At 32.1% G+C, this 22954-nt stretch overlaps 1 protein-coding gene and 1 long non-coding RNA gene across 9 annotated transcripts in view; one reads left to right on the top strand and one right to left on the bottom strand.

The window, feature by feature from the left end:
- The first annotated feature begins 1995 nt into the window (after positions 1-1995).
- LOC143051725 (coronin-2B-like) overlaps positions 1996-22954 on the top strand; it is a 55901-nt gene continuing 34942 nt past the window's right edge. For 2 of the 8 annotated variants that reach the window (XM_076224637.1, XM_076224630.1), the window contains exon 1: positions 21655-21679. In XM_076224637.1, coding sequence (XP_076080752.1) covers positions 21674-21679 — 6 coding nt within the window. In that variant the 5' untranslated portion in view covers positions 21655-21673. Of the gene's footprint in view, positions 2075-4452; positions 4610-8897; positions 9049-14212; positions 14232-20869; positions 20944-21654; positions 21680-22954 lie in introns of those variants that run through there. The other 6 variants (XM_076224631.1, XM_076224632.1, XM_076224633.1 and 3 more) reach the window with 6 other exon arrangements.
- Positions 2629-3482, bottom strand: LOC143051078 (uncharacterized). Its single transcript, XR_012970578.1, has 2 exons — positions 3276-3482; positions 2629-2789 (listed from the first exon to the last, which is right to left on the bottom strand). It is a non-coding gene; the product is annotated as an uncharacterized LOC143051078 (long non-coding RNA).

The following is a 22954-nucleotide window of genomic DNA, read 5'->3' as shown; positions in this document are numbered from 1 at the left end:
ATATAGGCTGTTTTCTGTATGACAGTCCGTATTTGCATGTCCCTACCATACAATGGTCCGGCAATTATTGTAATGTTTTTTTTCCAACTTTTAATCGCACTAGACTGGTTCGCCTGTCTAGATCAATGTGCATATTACATATTTCATATATCTATAGAACAAGGTGATTATATATAGCGGGATCCCAGTCTATTAATCGCACGAACTTTGTGATTGGATTTTACGAAAAAATGAGGCGAAAGACACCCATTTTTTATTTGATCATTAGGAAGATTTATGAAAACAGTTTCTAAAAAGGTATCAAGTAAAAGGGGATATAGTTACGATACTGTTGTCAGGTCATTAAAGATTGCATATTTTGGCTTTAACATTGATTCACTGATAGGGTCTTTGCATCGGAACTAAACACATTTACTTCTAAAAAAACAGTTGTTGGCATGACACGGGTTATGTTCTTCTCATATATTTTATGATAGTATGATACTAAACCCCTAACGGGAGGGATTGTACCTGATATTCATATGATGAAGACATAATCTTTCAATCAGTTTAATTGAGGTCTGGAGCTGGCATGTCAGTTAACTGCTAGTAGTCTGTTGTTATTTATGTATTATTGTCATTTTATTTATTTTCTTTTGTTACATCTTTTGACATAAGACTCGGACTTCTCTTGAACTGAATTTTAATGTGCGTATTGTTATTCTTTTACTTTTCTACATTGGCTAGAGGTATAGGGGGAGGGTTGAGATCTCATAAACATGTTTAACCCCGCCGCAATTTTGCGCCTGTCCCAAGTCAGGAGCCTCTGGCCTTTGTTAGTCTTGTATGATTTTAAATTTTAGTTTCTTGTGTATAATTCGGAGTTTAGTATGACGTCCATTATCACTGTACTATTATGCATATTTTAGGGGCCAGCTGAAGGACACCTACGGGTGCGGGAATTCTCGCTACATTGAAGACCCATTGGTTGCCTTCGGCTGTTGTTTGCTCTATGGTCGGGTGGTTGTCGCTTTGACATATTCACCATTTCCTTTCTCAATTTTATCACTCAAAGGCATTGAAATTCTAGTTTGATCCAAATTTTGGGGGGATATGTGACATGTCCACCCCCCTTTTTGCAATATTTTATGGTAAATAAATGCAGAATGTTGCCATGGATACACATAAAAGGAATTAATTTTCACTCTTTTAACTTTTGAAAATCAAATCTATGGAATATACTGATTACATACATATGCACATGTACAGCACAAACAGTTAGGTTAATTAATGTATTAGAAATCCAGGAACAGGAGATGATAAAACATTTTGTGGCTCAATTTTAATTTTATTTTCTAACTGTGGAGTGCTACCATATATAGTATGTCTGTTTGTCTTTTTCATTTTAAGCCGTGGCGTTGTGAGTTTATTTTCGATTTATGAGTTTGACTGGTATCCTCTGGTATCTTTCGTCCCTCTTTTAGCCAAATTCCATATTCATACCTGCCAACTGTCACTATTTTCGGGGGATTTCCCCAATAAAAGCTCCAAAATGGAAATTTTGAAAGAGCAATTTTGTCCGTGACAATTTTAAACGAAACAGTTCGTTTTATAATGGCTATTGACTTTTAAAAGAATGAAGAAGCCAAACAACAACATAAAAATACATTACAAGGCCCCCTTCATGGTTTCATAGAACTAAAAGAGCCATCTTGCACGCAAATGCATGAAAAGTTGTCAGGTATGCATATTGATCAATATAATGATGAAGGATTTGTATAGCATAGTCTTATATATAATCGTTATAACGGTGGGGTTGAATTCCCTGTCATTTATAAACCATCCATGTATAAAATTGTCTCATAAACAAAAATATCTATGCACCTAATCCTCACTTTCAGGTGACCATCCACAAGAACTTAAATTGCGGTCATCCAAAGTCAGTACTTCAGTACTTTGATTTTATAATATATTTGGCGCGTAATTATTCGGAAGTTCTCGGAAGTTTGGAATATCTCTAGACTTTTAACTTCAACCATATCGGGAATAGCACGTTCGAACTGAACATTCACCAAAAATACTACTAATATTTACGGTAAGCGAATATGTGTGTCATGTAGACCATGATTTGATGCAATATACCTATAAATTTTAATACACTCCGACCAAAATTTTGCCCAAGAATCCAGCAAATTCAAGCTGATCAGTCTCCTTACAAAATTTATCATCATCATGCATAATTTTCCACAAACAAGTCACTGTCAAGTGTCATGTACATGTATGTATGATGTACAGTAGAATATGTAACATATTCTCTGGTCTCATATTTAGACCTTTGCATTTATTTCTGAAGAACACTATATATATATTTTTTTTTATAGATCATGAGTTTGTGTAAATCTGTTATTTATTTTATTGTAAATTATTCATTATTTTGTTGCATCATGATGATGATGATGATGTGTGTGCTCTGAGACTGTCAGATTTTTGAATAACTGTGACAGCTACATATGTATATCACAGAGATTGGTGACTTGTGATATTGTGTTAAAAATTTTCGTCCCAGATTATCATTATGAGTTTTTGGAAAGATGCTGTGAGGTCGTTTCCATCTGATTTTTTTCGTAATTTGCAAGCAACTCATGAAAACGGAAGACAATTTTTGTTAAAATTTTGACATGAAGCTTGTTTTCTAATACTTTTTATCATCATAAAGATTAATAGATTTGTGTCTTGAGGATGCACAGTATCCTAATATGGTGTTCCTGAAAATCATGCACCAAGACTGCTTCAACTTGTACATGTAGGTGCTGTTAAGGGAGAACCTTGGTCTTTCATGTCCAATTTATTGAATTTTGATTTTGATTGGATAAATAAAGTTTTTGGAAAATTTTCTAAATTATTCTCTGTAAATTTCAGTGTTGTATTTTTTAGACACTGGGATAGCACTTAGATAACTTCTTAAAATTTTGAAGCATACTGCTTCCATTTGCCACGAAATATTCTTGAAACAAAGACCTATGTCTATAGGTTTAACATGTATCAAGAAATTTAAAAGAATTGATTCATTTAGTTTACAAGAAGATCTGAAGAGTTCAGCCGACTTTGGGGTATATTAGGTCCAAGGCCATCTTTAAGGTGTCATAATATGTTAATGGATCATTAGTTATCAGTTTGACCTTGATTGACCTCAGTGTTATAATACAACATCTAAAATATAAATGTCTGATAAAATGCAAGGTATTTAATTTGTATAACCTTTTGCTCAAGGTGTAAATATTTAAGGTTACACTCACCGCTTAAAGAAAATATATGTCCCCATTCAAATGCATTGATTGTTCTACCCTCCCTCTCTTCCCCTCCCAGGATCTGCCACTGTCAATGGTGACTGGAAGGAAAGGAGGGGCTTCTCTGCTTCTTCTGTTTTCTGCCCAGATTCATGACAATTTGAACATAGTTGCATTTCACCTACATTTATTAAACACCAGCTAACCAATGGGACATTATAAACTGTAAATACAAAAAACACCACTTTCTGAGATTATTTAAATATTATTTGGAATGATGAAATAAGATGTATTAAATTAAGGAAGTTTTTTTTTGTTTTATCTGATGTTTATTTATTTTGGAAGGATTTCCTCTTGACCGACAACAAGCTATATAGACCATGTAGACATGAAATATATAGTTAAAAATTAATCTTGCAACCATTGGGTATGCAAATTATTAAAGCATGGGTCATTCTTAGTTAGATATTATACAATTACTGTCTATTAATAAGGTAAGTATGTAGTTTTTCAAAAGTCAATTAAACCTCATATTTACCGAAACAAAAGACAGTAATTGTTAATTCCATATTTAAAGAGAAATGTGTGTAATAAATGGCAATTATTTACCAAAAACAATTGTACATCAAACGTTTTTTACAAAAATTATGCATGTAAAAGCAGAAGATGTTTTGAGCGCTCAATATACTTTTCCGCAGGTGAATATGCTTATTCATTCAAAATCCTATTTGTATAGAAAAAACTTTCCATAATTTTACTATATAAATTTATAATGGCCATTTTCAGTAATGCTGATATTTAGACCAAAATTAAAATACAAATGTTCATGCGTTTAAAATTCTGTGCAAAAATCATGCACAGCATTAAAAAGTTGTGAATAAATTTATATACAGAAAATATCATTAATCTGCTATCAACAGCAAATCATTGTATAGCATTTTCAAACAAAACACATGACAAGTGTTCGCCGTCCTAACTTTAAACAGGTACATGAATATTTATTGAATTTTAAACTAGCACTAAGCAGTGCATTTTTATTACCGCTCAGTATATTTAAAGCATATAAGTTTAATCTTTTAAATGATATTTGACAAATGAAGTCGGAGAGATAAACTTTGTTTATTTACCTTAAAAATACCTGTGCGGCGAAGATCTTCAAGTATCGTGAATCTTTAATAAGATCTATCTTGCCTTGTCAGTGAGAAAGGCATTTTGAAGTGTTTTGTATTTATAAATAAGAGGTTTTATTTTATGTTACAAACTTTGATGTAGGATTAAATATTCTAAACTATAAACAGGAAAATAGTTTCATAATTTATTCTTAAGGTGAAAACGAGTTGAAGGTAAGAATTTTTATAAGTAATTGAGTTGTACATGAAATTTTAGGTTAGTAGTAAATTTAGAATTTTTGCCTCCATTTTATATTGTGTTTTTTTAACAAACTGTCAACAGACACACACTCAAAAATTAAATGTTATCATTTTGATAAAATACTGCCATGACTGCAGAGAAATTATGCTATCAAAATTAAAAAGTCAGTTTTTATATTTGAAATTCCTGTCCTATTATGGATAATTTTCGGTTAAAACTTTTTGGATAAGTACAGGTAATACCAAAGTGCAAATAAAATAGATAAAGCAATTAAAGACAACAATACAGCCTTCGACAATGAGAAAAAAACCAATGTCACCTTATACTGGTAGTTGGCTTAAAAGGCCTTCTCAGGAACAATGAAAAATTTGAGATAACTAAGGGCCTAATTTATAACAAAGCAATTGACAAAAAACAGACAGCTGTTGATTTCTGTGTCATTCTGTCTCTTTTGGAGAGTTGTCTCATTGGCAATCATACCACATCTTCTTTCTTTTATGAACCTACGACTACCACTGAACTACAGGCTACAGTATGAATGACCATATTTATTCATTTGGCCTTAGTGTCAAGATTTATAACAAATTATATGATCAAGCCTTATGAGTGTCAAGATATTTTACCTTATTGTTAACTTTAAATTAAATGTTAAACTGTTACCAGTTTATAAAAAGTCCTGTAGCTCGAGGGTGAAAAGTCAGTTATAACATGTAAATAGTATTATAAACATTTTTATAACTGGGATCAAAAGATTAATCCCTATGAATAGTTAAATTTCAGTTAATAGTCTGGTCATTTAATTTGTTTGACCGGTTAATGTGTTGAAAATAAATTACTAGTCAGATACATACAAATGTACATTAATTTTCCATACATGTACCAAGTACATTCATTTTATTTTATATTATTCATTGATCCTAGAGTCTTGACACACTAATAAACAGAACCATTTATAAAAGAATTCCAATGAACTTGAAATTTTCCATGCATGTACCAGGTACATGTATTTGCTATTATTTATTGCTTCTTGAATAAATAGGACACAAGTTTGTAAAAGCTTTCCAATTAATTTAAAATAAATAATCATGAAAATACAGCAAATACATTTATTTGCTTCATATCTCGACTTACAATCAAGTTGACTTTAGAGAGTAAAAATCATTAGTAAACTAAACTTTATAACAAAAGAGAATATTTTTGCTCTCCACAAGTTGGACAAGTCCACAACCCTCCCTGCATTGAAGACCCATTGATGGCCTTCGGCTGCAAAGCAAAATTTCTGCCCCTATCGAAAATACTATCCCAAAATAGTATGTTTGAAAATAGAGTAATCTCAGACTACTTAAGTTCTAGTCAGGAATTACTTAAGAGGTCTGACACCCTGATGTGAGACTGCCCCAACAAGTCCCCACAATGGCTGTCCAAAGTGTTAGAGCAATCTTGGACTACATTAGTTGTAGTCATGAATTTCTTAAGAGGTCTGACACACTGATGTGAGACTGCCCGAACAAGTCCCCACAATGGCTGTCCAAAGTGTTAGAGCAAATCTCGGACTTCATTTGTTGCAGCCAGTAATGTTTGAGTTCATGTATCGGTGTAGGAAATGAACATCATGTAAGTGTGTATTTAATACAAAAATTAATAGCTTTCCATTTTATATCAGTTCTGTGTAAACTTTAAAGCCCTGATAACAGTATTGTATGTTTAGGAAATTAAAAGTCTTCAATTTTATTCTGTCAGGATTATAGAACAAATTTATTAGATAAAATGATTGTATACTGATCCATCGTTTACAAATCAGGGTTTACATTTTCCAGGTAAAAACAAAAATATGAATTATATAATATATGAAAATATACATACATTACCCGGTGTCAAAATATACAGGAATTAAAGTTAAAATTTTGGCATGGTACATTTTTAGCTGCCAACAGCTTGGTGGCCAATTTATATAGTGCAATATAAGAAAAGCAGAAATTTTAGTAGCCCACACCAAATTTTAGGGGATATCGGAGAGTGATCCCTTGCTAATTTCAAACCCTGATATATACCCCTCTTGGTTGGTTCCTGCCTCCCTATTTGTCTGAACTTTTCATTCCTACCCTTACACATTAAATAAACATTCTTGTCTTGATTACATATTGTTCAAGTTCAAACATTTTTCATTCAACACTTTAAAAGAACCAACTTAAATGTTTTTTTATTTTTTTTACCTACATAACCTTAGTCAATTCGTTTTTTCTGCTAGAAGGGCAGAAAACAAGTAAACATATGTTTGGCCTCAACAATAATATCAATAGAATATTAATGTACAAAGATATTATTTAACATTAAATTACTGTCACCAACAATAACAAACATTCCCTTTGAAAATCTTGCAACAATCGCTTTTAATGAATTACCATGGTTACGTAATGTTTTGCATATATCTGTGTGTAATATTACTCCATAGGCGACATACCTTGTTTATCAACGTGTTCTTGTAAATAAGCTCTTGAGATTTCTTCCATTGTGATGAAAATTTATTAAATCAAAAATGTAAACAAAAGATATAGCTGTTTGTCTGGGACATGATAATAGGACCAAATAAACACTTATTGTCCACATTTTATCTTTAAGCATTTCTTATTACATATTGTACTCCACTAAAAGATGGAGACCATCTAAATAGTATGATAAAGATTTACAATTTTTTATCAAATGAAATGAATCACAAAGACTTATATATAAGGGTTGTATAATAAAGGGGAGTAAATGTATATTTGATGAACTAGCTGTAATTAAAATAAACCAAAAAATATATAATATAGTTCAAAGGCAGATTTAAGGGTTGGCTAAGGGAAGTTGAATGCATGGTAAATATGCTAGTGTAAATATACATGTATTCTCACTGTGTTGAATTAAAACCCATAAGGGCCTTTGGCTGTTTTCTACACTTTGGTCTGGGTTGCTGTTTCTTTGACACATTCCCTGTTTCCATTCTCAATTTTTTTAACACAGAAGGTGTCAGTCTGATAAGGTATATAATATCTAATTTATACCATAGAAGATAAAGTGGAAAACTATATCTTTTGATATTTCAGGAATTTGATCTTATTTAATTTTTACATAAAGCATAATAAACGAAGGGTATTTTACACATTTAATATAACAAAATCAGGATATTTTGTTTAACACACCAGCTGCATGATGATTGATTGATTGATTGTTGGTTGCTTAACATCCAGTGGCAAATATTTCATGCATATACAGGACAAGAACAAGTTCACAATAAATACAATAGGTAGGTTGTTGTAATAGAGGCCATCTAGGATGATGGTCAGGAAAATTTGGACTGCCACTGGAAAATGAGAATATATTGGATAGGGACAGAAATTTTGCCTTGCAACAGGCCACCTACGGACCCCTCAAAGAGTTGTTGCAAGGGTTCTTAACGTGCAAAGAGCGTGGCACTCTCTTTAGACGAGGCATCAGATTTAACGACCCCCTTCTGACCGGAAGTGACTGCAAACTTGATACATCCGGCACAGCCAAACCGACGCCCCACTTCAGCAATTGTTTTACTGGCGGTCAGGAGAAGACCAAGTGACTATATTTCTATACCCCAGTCACCCTTGGGGTGGCTGCATGACGAAGAAAATTTTCTATAAAAAAACACATTCAAATTGATTAATTTTAAAAGTCTTATTTTGATTCATGGTAAATATGTTAAATATTTATTTATTTTTTAATTTTCAAAATCAAAAATCTTTTTTTTCAAAATTTGTCAGCTGTCATCACTTTCAGTGTTTAAATAATCAATTAATATTGAACATTAACCAATCACTAATCAGAAAGTACTCAGGTTGACTAGTGGGATGAATCAGCTCTGAGTCATGTTTTCAGGTGAACTTATACAACTGCATCCAATTAAAGTGTAATTAGCTGTAGCAATATTTTGACTGTCCTTAGGTAGGGTTGCAATTGTTTATTGACCTCATTACTGTTAACACCTGGATTAGATTAGCTGTAAATGCACAGTAGATTATGATGCAATCATTTAATGCACAGACTGGCTGTAGATTGTGATGCAATCGTGAGGGTTTAAGGATTATGTAACACAAACTGTGATATTGATCTAGGAAAATAAACATAACTGCTGATGATAGGTTGCAGATAGTGAATTAATGGATATTTGTAATACAAGATAACATTTGATTAATTTTTCGTATAAAATTTCGAGGAAATATAAAGCTTTTTTGTTTCAAATAGTGGCGACTTGTATTGTTAAAACGTAAAGGAGAAATTTTAATCATATTAATTCATAATTTGGATATTAGAATATATTTAATTTCTGTCTGACCAAGAAGTGGAAAATTCGTCACTGTTAAAGGGAATAAATGATGGATTAATTGTATCAATTTGGACCCAAGTGAGTAAATTATTAATACAAATTATATAATTATTTGACATTTATAAAGAGTATCAGTTATATTATTTGACATTTAATGATTGAAACATTGGAAGAGATGATCAGTTATTTGACCTCACCAATTTACATACCATTATGTAATCAGTCTTATTTTTATAGAGCAGAAAATAACATGAATGACATTCTATATGCACAGTACATGTTGTTTTGATTTGCACTGAGAATACAATAGCAAATTTGCATACAGATATATATAAGTACAACATGACGTTCTTTTAATATATGCATGCAGTATGTATGCTATTTTGATCAGCACAAGCAAATGTTATGTTTAGTGGCATATTAAGAGGGGGTTGGGGTTCTGGGGGTTGAAATCCTTCTTGTTTTCGACAATAAGTGTTGTTTTAGATTGTTGGAACCACCCTTTATCCTCACCCTTGATGTTACATACAGATACAACAGGTGCCAGCCAAAAAGGTCTGAAGGGGAGTTGGTGGCAAAAAGGCACCCATACATCCCAATTTTATGAAAGAAAACAAATATTTGTGAGGCATTATAAGGATAAATTAGTATGGCGTTCATTATCACTGGACTAGTATATATATTTGTTTAGGGGCCAGCTGAAGGACGCCTCCGGGTGCGGGAATTTCTCGCTACATTGAAGACCTGTTGGTGACCCTCTGCTGTTGTTTTTTATTTGGTCGGGTTGTTGTCTCTTTGACACATTCCCCATTTCCATTCTCAATTTTATGTTTAAATGCCTGTTTCCAATGTTTTTAGTGGACCTACTGGTTCCTTCTTTGAAAGTCCTGGAGCTGCCACTAAAAGAGTCTAATTGCAGTGACAGTCAGTAGGGAGGTTGGGAAAGTGGGTACATGTACCTTTGTATATGTGTTTTAAATTGTACAGTTTTCCAGTCAGACCCCGAAAATACACATAGAAGTTGAAGTTGTGCATCTAATATCACTTTTTTTTGGAATGTTATCTTGACCATTTTTGCAGACTTTGGAACTTAAACATTTTTCAGTAAACATATAGTAACAATTTGACCCACAAATATTGAACTTTGGCATATTTTTTGTAATTTTTGTTTAAAAAATCTGTTGCCTTTGCTATTTTTGGATATAAACTATTGTGGAGTGGAGATTTGATTGTTATAAGTTATAATTACAATTCAGATGACCAGCTGTTTCACTAATAACCCTTCTGCTGTCAGCTGTTGACCCCATATATTTCTGCAAGTTATTTTTATAGACAGATTAGTTAAATGGTAACTTTTATAACATCTGAGATAACAATGTTGCTGCTCCCAAAAAATGATATCATATTTTTTCATTTTCACATTAAAGTCATAAGAAACGAGTGACCGGTAAAAAATAATGTTCTTCCAATTCTTGAACCAACGCATACAAACATCATAAACTTAGTCTTTTGTACTCGAATTTATCATTTTTTTCGTGTAAATTTCGTATAATCGTCAATTTTTTTTTCAATCGGTCAGTGTTGTTGTGAAAATATGGCAGGTAATTAAAGTTCGTGTTTTGAAGCCGAAGTTTAACAATTGTCACCTGTTTGTCAACAATTGACGAAAAATAAACAAAAAAGCATGGAAATTGAGCACGTGTTTAACATGTAAATACAGATAATAGTTTATTTTAAGCACATCCATGCGTATTGTGGTCACCGGATTTTTACGAGATGGGTCAAACTGAGGTCACCTTGCATACGGAAAATATGTCGGGGGGAATTGCTTGCTGGAAGGAAGCAATTCAAATAAAGTAAACTTCTTCTAAATATGATTAAATTAAAGAATTTTCTTCAGAAAAAAGTATATGTACATAAGTTTTATAATGAAAACTATCCATTGAGTTATAAAAAACATATGCATTATTTTTTTTGACTTGAGGTTTCTTATGACTTTAAAAGCAATAACCTGAAAAAAAATTAAATTAGGCAGAACAATATTTTATAGATGTAACGTGTCATTTGGACTCATTCCCTCTAGTTATTAGCCTTTGAAAATGATCTCAGCACTTGGTGCTATAACGCTCAAGGTAAGATAATCAAATATAAATAACCAACCCATGGTTAAATGAGAGCAAATCTGCAACTGCCATGAGTTATTTCTGAAAATAGAGGGAAAATGATGGAAAGCGTAGAATAAAGGGCAATAATTGTAAAGAAAAGAGAAAAAAATAGGCTAAAAATAACGAAAAGGGAATCATGGATGAAAGTGTAGAATAAAGAGGTCAAAACAATATAAAGATCAGGAAAAAATAGGCAAAAAATAAAGAATAGAGAATAATGGGTGAAAAGTGAATAATAGAGGGCAAAAAATATAATAGAAAAAGAGAAAAATAGGGAAAACATATAAAACTCAGGGCAAATAAGGCTATCAAAATAAAAATGAAGGATAAGGCCAACTAAAATTAATTAGTAGATTTTCATCCAAAGTTTTGAAAAAAATGGGGTGGGTGGGAGGATTTTATTTTTTAAATTTTATTTAATATGAAACCTTCTTGTGACGTAAACTTCATATATATATGTGCAAGTGTTATAATTAGCTTATACCATGTACATGTGTAAACATGTATAAAGAATCAAATCAAATTCTTAAGTAGATATCTCTGATTGGCAACGACTGTTCTACATGCAATTATTTGCTACTTTAGAAACATATTTCCAGTAAACATTGTAAACATTAAAATCATGGAGAAATTGGACTACTTTTTAAGTGATGGTTTGTAGTCCCCATAAATTATGCAAATACAATGGTATGCAACACATACCGCGATTTGCGTTCTTGGACACAGCGTATTACTCGTAACCCGAATATTTCATGCCCTTCTGGTAATCTATCTCTATTCTCCGTAGATGATCTTGTCATCTGTGTCAAGATACAATGGTTTTAAAGTACTCGAAACAAGAAATATGAAAATCGAAATTTGAAACAGGAAGTTTGAATGAAACGAAAGTATTGACGGTTACCGGTAACAGAAATGAACAAAATCCGGAAATCGTAAATTTTTCTAAATAAAAAAAATCGGGGCGGGACGATTTCAGAGGGGCGGGCGGGGATGAAAATCTAGCAATTAATTTTAATTGGCCTAAAAGGGTGTAGAATATAAAGAATAAAGAAAACTCAGTGACCAGCTGTTTGTATCACTAATAACCTACAGTCAGCTGTTAAGTGGATGATTTCATATAATCAACGCCTGGTCCAGAGATTAACTGACAGGATAACTGTTACAACATCTGAAATAATAATATTGAAGCTCTTATTAATACAAGATCATAATTTTGTCAGTTTCATATTGATAGCTATTATAAATAAAATTTGAAATTGAGCAGAAAGATAAATGTGTGTTCAGACAGATGATTTCCTCTTGTTAGTAGCCTTAATTCGTTTCTCTAATGACATTTAAGAATGATGGGACCATAAGTGATTATCAATTTTAGGATTGTAAAATCGGTCAGTTGTAGAAAGTTTTTCCATTAATCCATTATTACTTTCATTTATTAATATTATAAATGAAAAACATTGGTCTATAAAATGTTTTTTCATGGTATGAATATAACTAAATTTTTAAAGCATTAAAACACTGATCAGTAAAATATCCATTTTGTGCATATAAACCAGTACAGTATACATGTCTATATATCTGTTCAGTGTGAGCCTAGGCTCCGTGTTGAAGACCGTACCTTGACCTATAATGGTTAACTTTTATAAATTGTTACTTGGATGGAGAGTTGTCTCATGGGCACTCCTCCTATATCTATTAAAACACTGATAGTAAATATCAATTTTGTACTAATGTTTAAAGCAGTACACAGTATACATGTATATATGGTGTGCATTGAATAAACATCTTTAAATATGTTTGAGCTAATCGTCCTAAACACTACAAATATATATGACATTCACAATTATTACAAATAGGAAAGTCTGTTACCAAATTCCTGCATTAATGCATACATTAAAAGCTGATTCGATTAGTCAACATGCTGCAGTCTGATTATTCATGTTATTCCAGTGATTATTTTGATTAATCAAATATCGATTTTTTTTCAGTCAATTCTAAACACAAAATTCATCCCTAATCTCTTAATTTTCAATATTGTTTGGTAGATCAGAGTTCTTGAAAAGTCAGGCGCGGATCCAGAGGGGGGGTTCCGGGGGGGTTGGAACCCCCCCTTTTTTTGGACGATCAATGCATTTAAATGGGGACATGTAATTGGAACCCCCCCTTTATCCTGGGTTAGGAACCCCCCCTTTTTAAAAGGGCTGGATCCGCCCCTGAAAGTGGTGGTCCAAAGGTTTTGACTACCAAAATTTCCAAAGTATGGCCGTCACCACAATTTTGGTATTTTGCAATACAAATTAAAGTGAGGACCGGCAGATTTGTTCCAAAGACCACCAAGAAAAGAAAGATTTCGAAAACTCTTGAGATATTGACTGTTTCTCTGTAAAAAAAAGAGACGAAAAAACAAATAGGAGAAATAGCTTCAAATTATGGTCTCCAAGTTCTTTTCTATTTGGTTTTCCTCATTCTTTCATTTCTTTCCACCATCTACCATCCTAAGCTTCTGATAAATTTATGCTACCCTTTTCCGCACTTCTTCCTTCAATTTTAAGATTATTCTAACTCATTCATCTTCCTCTTCCCCATTTGGTGATTATAAACACTCACCTAGTCATTTTATAAAAATGATAAAAACCAATTTAAAAATATACATGTATTACATACATGCATATATGACGTCAATTTCACTGAACTGGTACAGATATTTTGTTAAGGGGCCAGCTGTTCAAAGCCTACCTCAGGGTGTGGGGATATTTTCACTATATTGAAGCCCTATTGTTGGCCTTTGGCTGTTTTCTGCTCTTTGGTCGATTTGTTGTCCCCTAATTTCCATTCTCAATTTTATGTACAAGATAAAATATTTGCTATGAATTCTAAAGCTCCACATTTTCTATAGTTCATATGTTGAGTCATGTAATGCAGTAAGCAACAGGATTGACACATTTAAAAGATATTGATAAAACCTCAGTCAGTCAGAATCAATATCAGACTTGTTTAGTCATAACTAAGTTAGTGTAAGAATGTGCACTGATCCATGCCAATGTAAACATTCACTGACTGTTGTCAATTTCAGTGTACTTTTCCACAGCACATGTACAGGTAAGGGCTTTTGTCTTGTAAAAAATAAGAGAAAATGGAAAATTAAAATTATTTGAAAATTAATGGAAAAGCTCTAGTTGAATTCAATACATGTACCGGGGGTACTAACCCATAGGGCAAAATTAAATCTTGAACCCGAAATGTTAAGTGAAGTCAAGTGAAGGACACTTTCCATTATTCATTTGACATAAATATTTGTTCAATGTTGATATTGAATTGTTGTTCCAGCCAACTTCCTTATAAGTTTTCTTTATTTTAATGTTCCTGTCTTTAGCATTTAGTCTTTATATGAAATTGGATTTTTTTTTAGTTTTTTCTTAATTGGAATTGATGACTGCATGGATTAAAATTGATCAAATTATTGTCGCTATCGAGCTCTAAGGTTTTCTTTATTTTTGATACTGAATTCTATTTTCTTTTTATCTTTAACTAGAACTGATGACTGCAATGCATGGGTTATACGACCGCAAATTTTGAAAAAATTTTCGTCATATATTGCTATCACGTTGGCGTCGGCGGCGTCGTCGTCGTCGTCGTCGTCGTCCAGCGTCCGAATACTTTTAGTTTTCGCACTCTAACTTTAGTAAAAGTGAATGGAAATCTATGAAATTTTAACACAAGGTTTATGACCACAAAAGGAAGGTTGGTATTGATTTTGGGAGTTTTGGTCCCAACATTTTAGGAATTAGGGGCCAAAAAGGGCCCAAATAAGCATTTTCTTGGTTTTCGCACTATAACTTTAGTTTAAGTTAATAGAAATCTATGAAATTTTGACACAAGGTTTATGACCACAAAAGAATGGTTGGGATTGATTTTGGGAGTTTTGGTCTCAACAGTTTAGGAATTAGGGGCCAAAAAAGGGCCCAAATAAGCATTATTCTTGGTTTTCGCACAATAACATTAGTTTAAGTAAATAGAAATCAATGAAATTTAAACACAATGTTAATGACTACAAAAGGAAGGTTGGTATTGATTTTGGGAGTTTAGGTCCCAACAGTTTAGGAATTAGGGGCCAAAAAGGGACCCAAATAAGCATTTTTCTTGGTTTTCACACCATAACGTTAGTATAAGTAAATAGAAATCTATGAAATTTAAACACAAGGTTTATGACCATAAAAGAAAGGTTGGGTTTGATTTTGGGAGTTTTGGTCCCAACATAATAAGGGGCCCAAAGGGTCCAAAATTAAACTTTTGTTTGATTTCATCAAAATTGAATAATTGGGGTTCTTTGATATGCTGAATCTAACTGTCATGACTGTGTATGTAGATTCTTAACTTTTGGTCCCGTTTTCAAATTGGTCTACATTAAGGTCCAAAGGGTCCAAAATTAAACTTAGTTTGATTTTGACAAAAAATGAATCAGTTAGGTTCTTTGATATGCTGAATCTAAAAATGTACTTAGATTCTTGATTATTGGCCCAGTTTTCAAGTTGGTCCAAATCGGGGTCCAAAATTAAACTTTGTTTGATTTCATCAAAAATTGAATAAATGGGGTTCTTTGATATACCAAATCTAACTGTGTATGTAGATTCTTCATTTTTGGTCCTGTTTTCAAATTGGTCTACACTAAAGTCCAAAGGGTCCAAAATTAAACTTAGTCTGATTTTAACAAAAATTGAAATCTTGAAGTTCTTTGATATGCTGAATTCAAAAATGTACTTAGATTTTTTATTATGGGCCCAGTTTTCAAGTTGGTCCAAATCAGGATCTAAAATTATTATATAAAGTATTGTGCAATAGCAAGTCTTTTCAATTGCACAGTATTGCGCAATGGCAAGAAATATCTAATTGCACAATATTGTGAAATATCAAAAAAAAAATTAATTAGAGTTATCTTTCTTTGTCCAGAATAGTAAGCAAGAAATATCTAATTGCAAAATATTGTGCAATAGCAAGATTTTTTTTTAATTGGAGTTATCTTTCTTTGTCCAGAATCAACTTAAATCTTTGTTATATACAATATACAATGTATATTCACTTTTTACTACCAACTGATAAATTAAAATAATCTTTACCATTCAGTAAGCAGTTTTTTTACATCTTAATATTTTATGATGTATTTAAATGAGTAGTTATTGTTGCAAACTCCATTAGAAATTTTAATTGAGATTAGTTTTGGAATAAGGGAAAGGGGGATGTGATTAAAAAAATTGGGTTCAATTTTTCTCATTTGAAATTTCATAAATAAAAAAGAAAATTTCTTCAAACATTTTTTTGAGAGGATTAATATTCAACAGCATAGTGAATTGCTCAAAGAGAAAACAAAAATTTTAAGTTCATTAGAACACATTCATTCTGTGTCAACTATTTAATCACAATCCAAATTTAGAGCTGAATCCAGCTTGAATGTTGTGTCCATACTTGCCCTAACCGTTCAGGGTTCAACCTCTGCGGTCGTATAAAGCTACGCCCTGCGGAGCATCTGGTTCATTATCAGATTTTCTTTATGTGAATTGATGGCTACATTTTAAAAAGTTTATCAAACTATTGCTGCTATCAATTTCCTTCAATATTTCTTATTCTGTCTGTATTTTTTTATTTTTAAGAATTGATGACTGCTGCGAAACAGGGGTTCAACTTAAGTCTGGGTCCTAGATACGGGACCTGTGGTTTTATTTACAGGGGAGGCATTTTTGTTATCAAAAAGTTCAGGACCTCCCATTCTTAATGTAGATACTCCATACAAGACCAATATACTGAAGAGTGAGTGACGGTCACCCTCTCTTGAAAATTCATGTAATCCTGGCCCTTTCAATATTAAAACTTGACCTCCTGGACTAGGGACTAATACTTTTGATTATCTGCATGTATACATCTTTATAGATAAATATAATAAGGGCACACACAAGTTTTGTATTGTTTATATCACAATAAATGAATAGTTGTTTACAAATTGTTTTATTTTTTAAATCAATAAAATCATTCTGTCATCAATTTTTGAAATGTGAGACATTCAATGAATACAGATATAGATCTGCATTGTTTATAATGTTGATCTAGTTATGAATGTAAATGTAGATGACTTAAGGTGGTACCCAACACTTTTGTTAAAATTAAATTGGCTCGTTTAATTTTCATAAAATTTTGACAAAGTATTCACTTTGACCCTTTGACAAAAATATAAAAATTTCAAAAAATTTGAACCAACCAATTGATCAGAAAAATTACACTGGTTATATAGCAGTTTGACAAACACTAATTTTGATCATTGAGAAGCTTAAGATTCCCTAAAAACACAACGTAATTAAAACGTTTAGCTGATTTTACAGAGTTATCTCCCTGTAGTGTGTTAGGTACCACCTTAATTATAGGTTTAAGAAAACTTCAGGGATTCATTAGTACTGTAAGTTCGGTATTATTCACGGGATATATCCGATACCCAAAATTTTGTCATGGTTTTACCTCAAATTTCAATGTTCGGCAAAGTACAATCTTATTATAACTTATATAAGATGCAAATTCTGCTAAATGCATGAAAAAATACTATATTATTATCCTCAGTCTGTCCAAGAAAATAAAATATTGATCCACAGAAGTGAATTGCATTCAGGGGCAGATCCAACCATTCCAAAAAGGGGGGGGGGGGTCAAACTGTATGTCCCCATTCAAATGCATTGATCGGCCAAAAAAAAAAGGGGGTTCCAACCCCCCCCCCCCCCTGATCCGCCAATGGCTTTATATGTCAATCCCAGTCTGTTCATTTTGTTGTCTGTACAAAAATAAATAAAGATACTTTTCAGAAATTTTGGTCCCACATCTGACTGTCATGAGTTCTCAAATACAATGTACACTTTTAAAATATTTAGAAATGCAAATTTGTTATCAAGAATTTAAATATTTACCAGAGGCGTTTCCTAATAACTATATCAAATTTAGATAACTTTCTTCTCTTAGATATCATATATAATGGTAGCTTAAAATAATTTTGTCATGTCTTAAAGGTTATGTAAGGTGAAAAGATGATGAGTATTTAAACAATAAGTTAGATTAAGAAGAAATCTGATATGTACAGTTCATGTCTAGATGGGTGAACAGTTGAAAAAACTAGAGGGAGAAGTTTCATCATTTGATCTTTACGAAAAACTGTGTTTTCAAGGTCATAGAAAATGCCTTAGACACATGATAATTGTGTTGAAGAGTGTCACATGGGAAAAAAGTTGGATAAGGCCCATAGAAAAAACTATATGTTTTGATGAAAAAATACTTGAACTTGAAGTCAGGAACATTTAACTTGCAATTAATTTTGTGAAAAGAACCACAGGTTGCATTTGTTCATATTGGAATTTATCTTTATATTCATTTTTCCTTCAATGTCCATGTACAAATCTGGAGTCCATTTCGCAAAAAAACTTACGATTAAGAATTTTCTCATTTTGAAATGTTGGAAGACCCATTGGTGTCGTTGAGCTGTTTTCGACTCTTTGGTCAGGTTGTCTCTTTGATACATTCCTCATTCCCATTGTCAATTTTATCATTACAAAAATGTCATTTGATTCCCTTTATTTACCATTTATTGTGCAGGCAGTGCACAAATAAGATTCACTATTATCCTGACTGCAAGGTCATCAAAATAGAGGTCATTTTTTGTCATTCCAAAAAATCAACAGATTTTAAACCTGCTTTTAGATAAGATTACATTTAGATCAGTTGTTTTACACATTCTTATATTACATGGCAAATTGTAAACAAATTTTTAAAGTTGACATATATAATACAGTTTTAACTATACCTGGTACAGGTTTTTGTGCATAACAGATAAGATTGAATTTTGGCCCAAAAAAGTTCCCTTTAAAGCTTCTGTCAAGACTGGTTTAAAAAGATGACACTGTTTTATGATAACATAACTTGAAAGGCTTTGGTATTATTTTGCAAATCTAATATATTAACAGTAAAATATTTATTTTTAGCCTTTGTTAGTCTGAACTAGTAATAACGTGACATCTGTTGCTTATTGTTTTGGGTAAACTGAAGCCGTCCTACGGGTATGGGATTTTCTTGCTACCTAGAAGATAGACTCAGGTGGCCTCTGGCTAACTCCTACACATTGGCCCGGTTGGTGTCTGTTTGACACACTCCCTGTTTCTATTCTCTATTCTATTGAAGAAATATGAAATTTTTGCCCCTTTGAAATGAGCAATTTGAAAGAATCTTGGAAATAAAAATTGTGTTCTTCAACCTTGAAAATTCAAAAGAACAAAAATGTACCTAATAAATGTTTTAATTCTTATACAAACAAACTTTTCAAAGTCACCTAAGTATCTATATACCTTTAAGTGAGCGTACCAAATAAGATTAAATTTCCCAAAAAAAATATCTCTCTTTAAAGCTCCTGTCAAGGTTTAATCAAAGATGACACTGTTTTATGATGAAATAATTTTAGATGCACTGGTATATAATAGTTTGCAAGCCTATTAAAACAGAAAAACATGCATGACTTCAAATAAATTAAACGAATGCATGTCATGAATTAAATGTACATGAAAAAAGATATTGATGTTAGACGCCCATGTTATTATGAATAAAGGAGGGTGTGGGAAAAAGGTCTTTATTCTTTAATTTGTTTAGCCATTTTAATCTATTCTAAATTATACATATTTTCCATTATTCTCTTTTCTTATATTTTAGCATCCCAATATTTGCAATTCTTTAAATGTTGTACTTTTTTTTTCTGTATTTATTATTTTTTTAGTCATTTATTCTGCACATTTTGCCTATTATTCTCTTTTATTCTATAAATCCCACTCAGACCCTCATGTTATTATTAATATAGAAACACTTTTATTAAATATAATTGATTTATTTCATAAGAACCTACATGGTAAGTTTATTTTTATGATGATTAAAATAATTCACTGGTGGTTTATCTGGTTTGAATTGTTTCTTAATCCTTCAGGAATCTGATGTACAGTAGTTGTCGTTTGTTTATGTAATATATATGTGTTTCTCGTTTCTCGTTTTGTTTATATAGATTAGACCGTTGGTTTTCCCGTTTGAATGGTTTTACACCAGTAATTTTGGGGCCCTTTATAGCTTGTTGTTCGGTGTGAGCCAAGGCTCCGTGTTGAAGGCCGTACTTTAACCTATAATGGTTTACTTTTTAAATTGTTATTTGTATGGAGAGTTGTCTCATTGGCACTCACACCACATCTTCCTATATCTACTTATGTTTGGGTCCTTTTATAAATAGCTTACTAGATAATATGAGTTTTCAAATTGATATTTTTTTTTACTGTGGTACATATATTCACTTACATCCATGTCCTGTTGTCTCTTTAGAGAAAGCTATCTCATTGGCAATCATAACACATTTCCATCTATTTATTTATGTATTTTATAAACATCAATAAGTGGAGACAAAATTTTGGTGTTTCACGGTTCATTTAAAGCAGAGAGTCCTGGATATGTGTGTATTTGAAATATAGTGTATCCAAGACTCCAAATTATAAACGCAAAATGAGTTCAGAAAAATTCTATTAGACAGCAACTCATTAACATACAAAAATATCTTGAGGGTAACATTCAGTCATTATAATTTACAATAAACAGTGATATACATGTATACAATGTGACACTATAAGAACTGTAGTAGAAATAAGTTGTAGGAACATGTTTATTTATCTTTTTTTTTATTTTTTCAGAACTACTCATTATTAATTGGTGTAAAGTTATGAAGATAAAAGCAACAGATGAGAGATTAACAAACAATTAAGAGGTATGTTTAATCTTAAACCTGTAAAGAAAATATGATATTCTACATTGCTATAAGAAGATATGGTATGAGTGCCAATGAGACAACTCTCCATCCAAGTGGCAAATCACAGTGACACATTATGGGTCAAAGTACGGTCTTCAACACGGAGCTTTGACTCACACCGAACAGCAAGTTCCTCAAAAATGATGTGTAAAACCATTCAAACAGGAAAATCAACAGTATAATCTATATAAAAAAAGGAGAAACACTTATGAATTACTTCAACCAACGACAACCACTGAATATCAGGTTCCTGACTTAGTACAGGTGCAAACAAATGCAGTGGTTTAAACGTTTTTATAGGTACCAACCTTCAACCTAATACCTGAAACACTAGTGTAACATCACAATATAAAAAAGACAATGTATACATAGTTTATGTAGGCAAAACAACAGTCCTCAAAACACTGCATTGAAAACAAAAGATTGAGCAATTGTTCCTGTAACACTTGTGGCAATTTTTTGATATGCTAATGGCAAGTACTGTAAATTCAGAATTTTTGGCAATCTTGAAAATTGCATTCAGATAGTTTTCAGGTATGCATGCCAGAATATTTCAAACTAAGATTCCTTTTTCAGAATTCATATTTATCTGTTTTGATCTACTTTTTTTATAATTTTTTTGTACAGTATTTGACTTTGTGATGACATATTGATCTAAACAAGTTGGACCAAAATATAAGTTTTCAATATGGAGGTAAAAAAAGCATGGTTCCTTGTACAAGTTTTGTATTTTTGTCACCTTGTTTGAAGAGCTTCAGCATGGTGTTTTGTTCTTAGATTACTTTTAGTTTAAGCCTTCGATGTTTTAAATTTAATTTAATTCAAATTAAAAAAATGCCATGATTTTAATTTTTAGATAGTTATCAATTTTGATACCAAGTACAGATTTTTTTGCTTTGCAAGCTGAAAAGGGATACATCTCAATGACAATTGTCCGTTTCAGATTCTAATGCATTCTGGGTGATATTGTTTTCAGATTTTTTTTTAATTTAGTTTAGGCCTTTGATGTTTTGAACTAAAATGACATGATTTTTATTGGTAGTTAGTTCTTGTTCATCATGCTAGAATGAAAAATCAAGAAAAGAATATTTAGTTTTGTGCAAGCTGAAAAGGGACACAGCTCAACAATGACAAATACTTTTGGTTTACATTTGCATTAGCTTAATAAAATGAGCTGTGTATGTAACACAATCCAATTACAGAAATGCATCAACTTTTTTCCTCTTTCTTCTTTAATTCTAATTATTGTGTTTTATACGGACCTGATTTATTTATCCTTGTAACTGGGTGCTTGACTGACAATTCATTGTATATTTACCACAGTCCAATTATTAGAGATAGAGCAATCATCTCTTTAAGAGGCTACCCCCTTCCTGACAAGTTCGTAATAGTCAATCTCAGCGACATAAATTCCAATTGTTTTGTTTAATATAGATTTGCTTTATTTCTCTTTGTAACAGACTTTGGTACTAGACTGGTAATTCCTTGTATATTTATCGAAGTCCAATTACTAAAATACAATCACTTCTTTCAGAGGCCATCTCATTTCTGACAAGTTCATTGAGAAACAATCAAGTAGTAAAGCTCAGCTACATCAATTCAAATTATTTTGTTTTATATAGATTTACTTTATTTCTCCTTGTAACAGGGCACTAGACTCACTGATAATTTCTTTTTATGTTAAACAAAGGTTATAGCCCATTTACTTTATAAAGTCAAAGGCTTCCTTGTTCCTCACAAGTCTATAGATCAGGGGCGGATCCAGCCATTTTAAAAAGGGGGGGTTCCTAACACAGGACAAAGGGGGGGTTCCAACTATATGTCCCCATTCAAATGCATTGATTGTCCAAAAAAAAGGGGGGGTTCCAACCCGGAAACCCCCCCCCCCCCCCCCTCTGGATCCGCGCCTGATAGATGAAGAATATAAAAAAAAACATTTGTGCTAAATTTATATTTTGTTATTGTCTAT

This window comes from Mytilus galloprovincialis, chromosome 11, assembly GCF_965363235.1.
Source record: "Mytilus galloprovincialis chromosome 11, xbMytGall1.hap1.1, whole genome shotgun sequence".
Taxonomy (NCBI): Eukaryota; Metazoa; Mollusca; class Bivalvia; order Mytilida; family Mytilidae; genus Mytilus; species Mytilus galloprovincialis.
The sequence above is the reverse complement of the archived record's forward strand: the minus strand, read 5'-3'. Positions and strand labels throughout refer to the sequence as shown.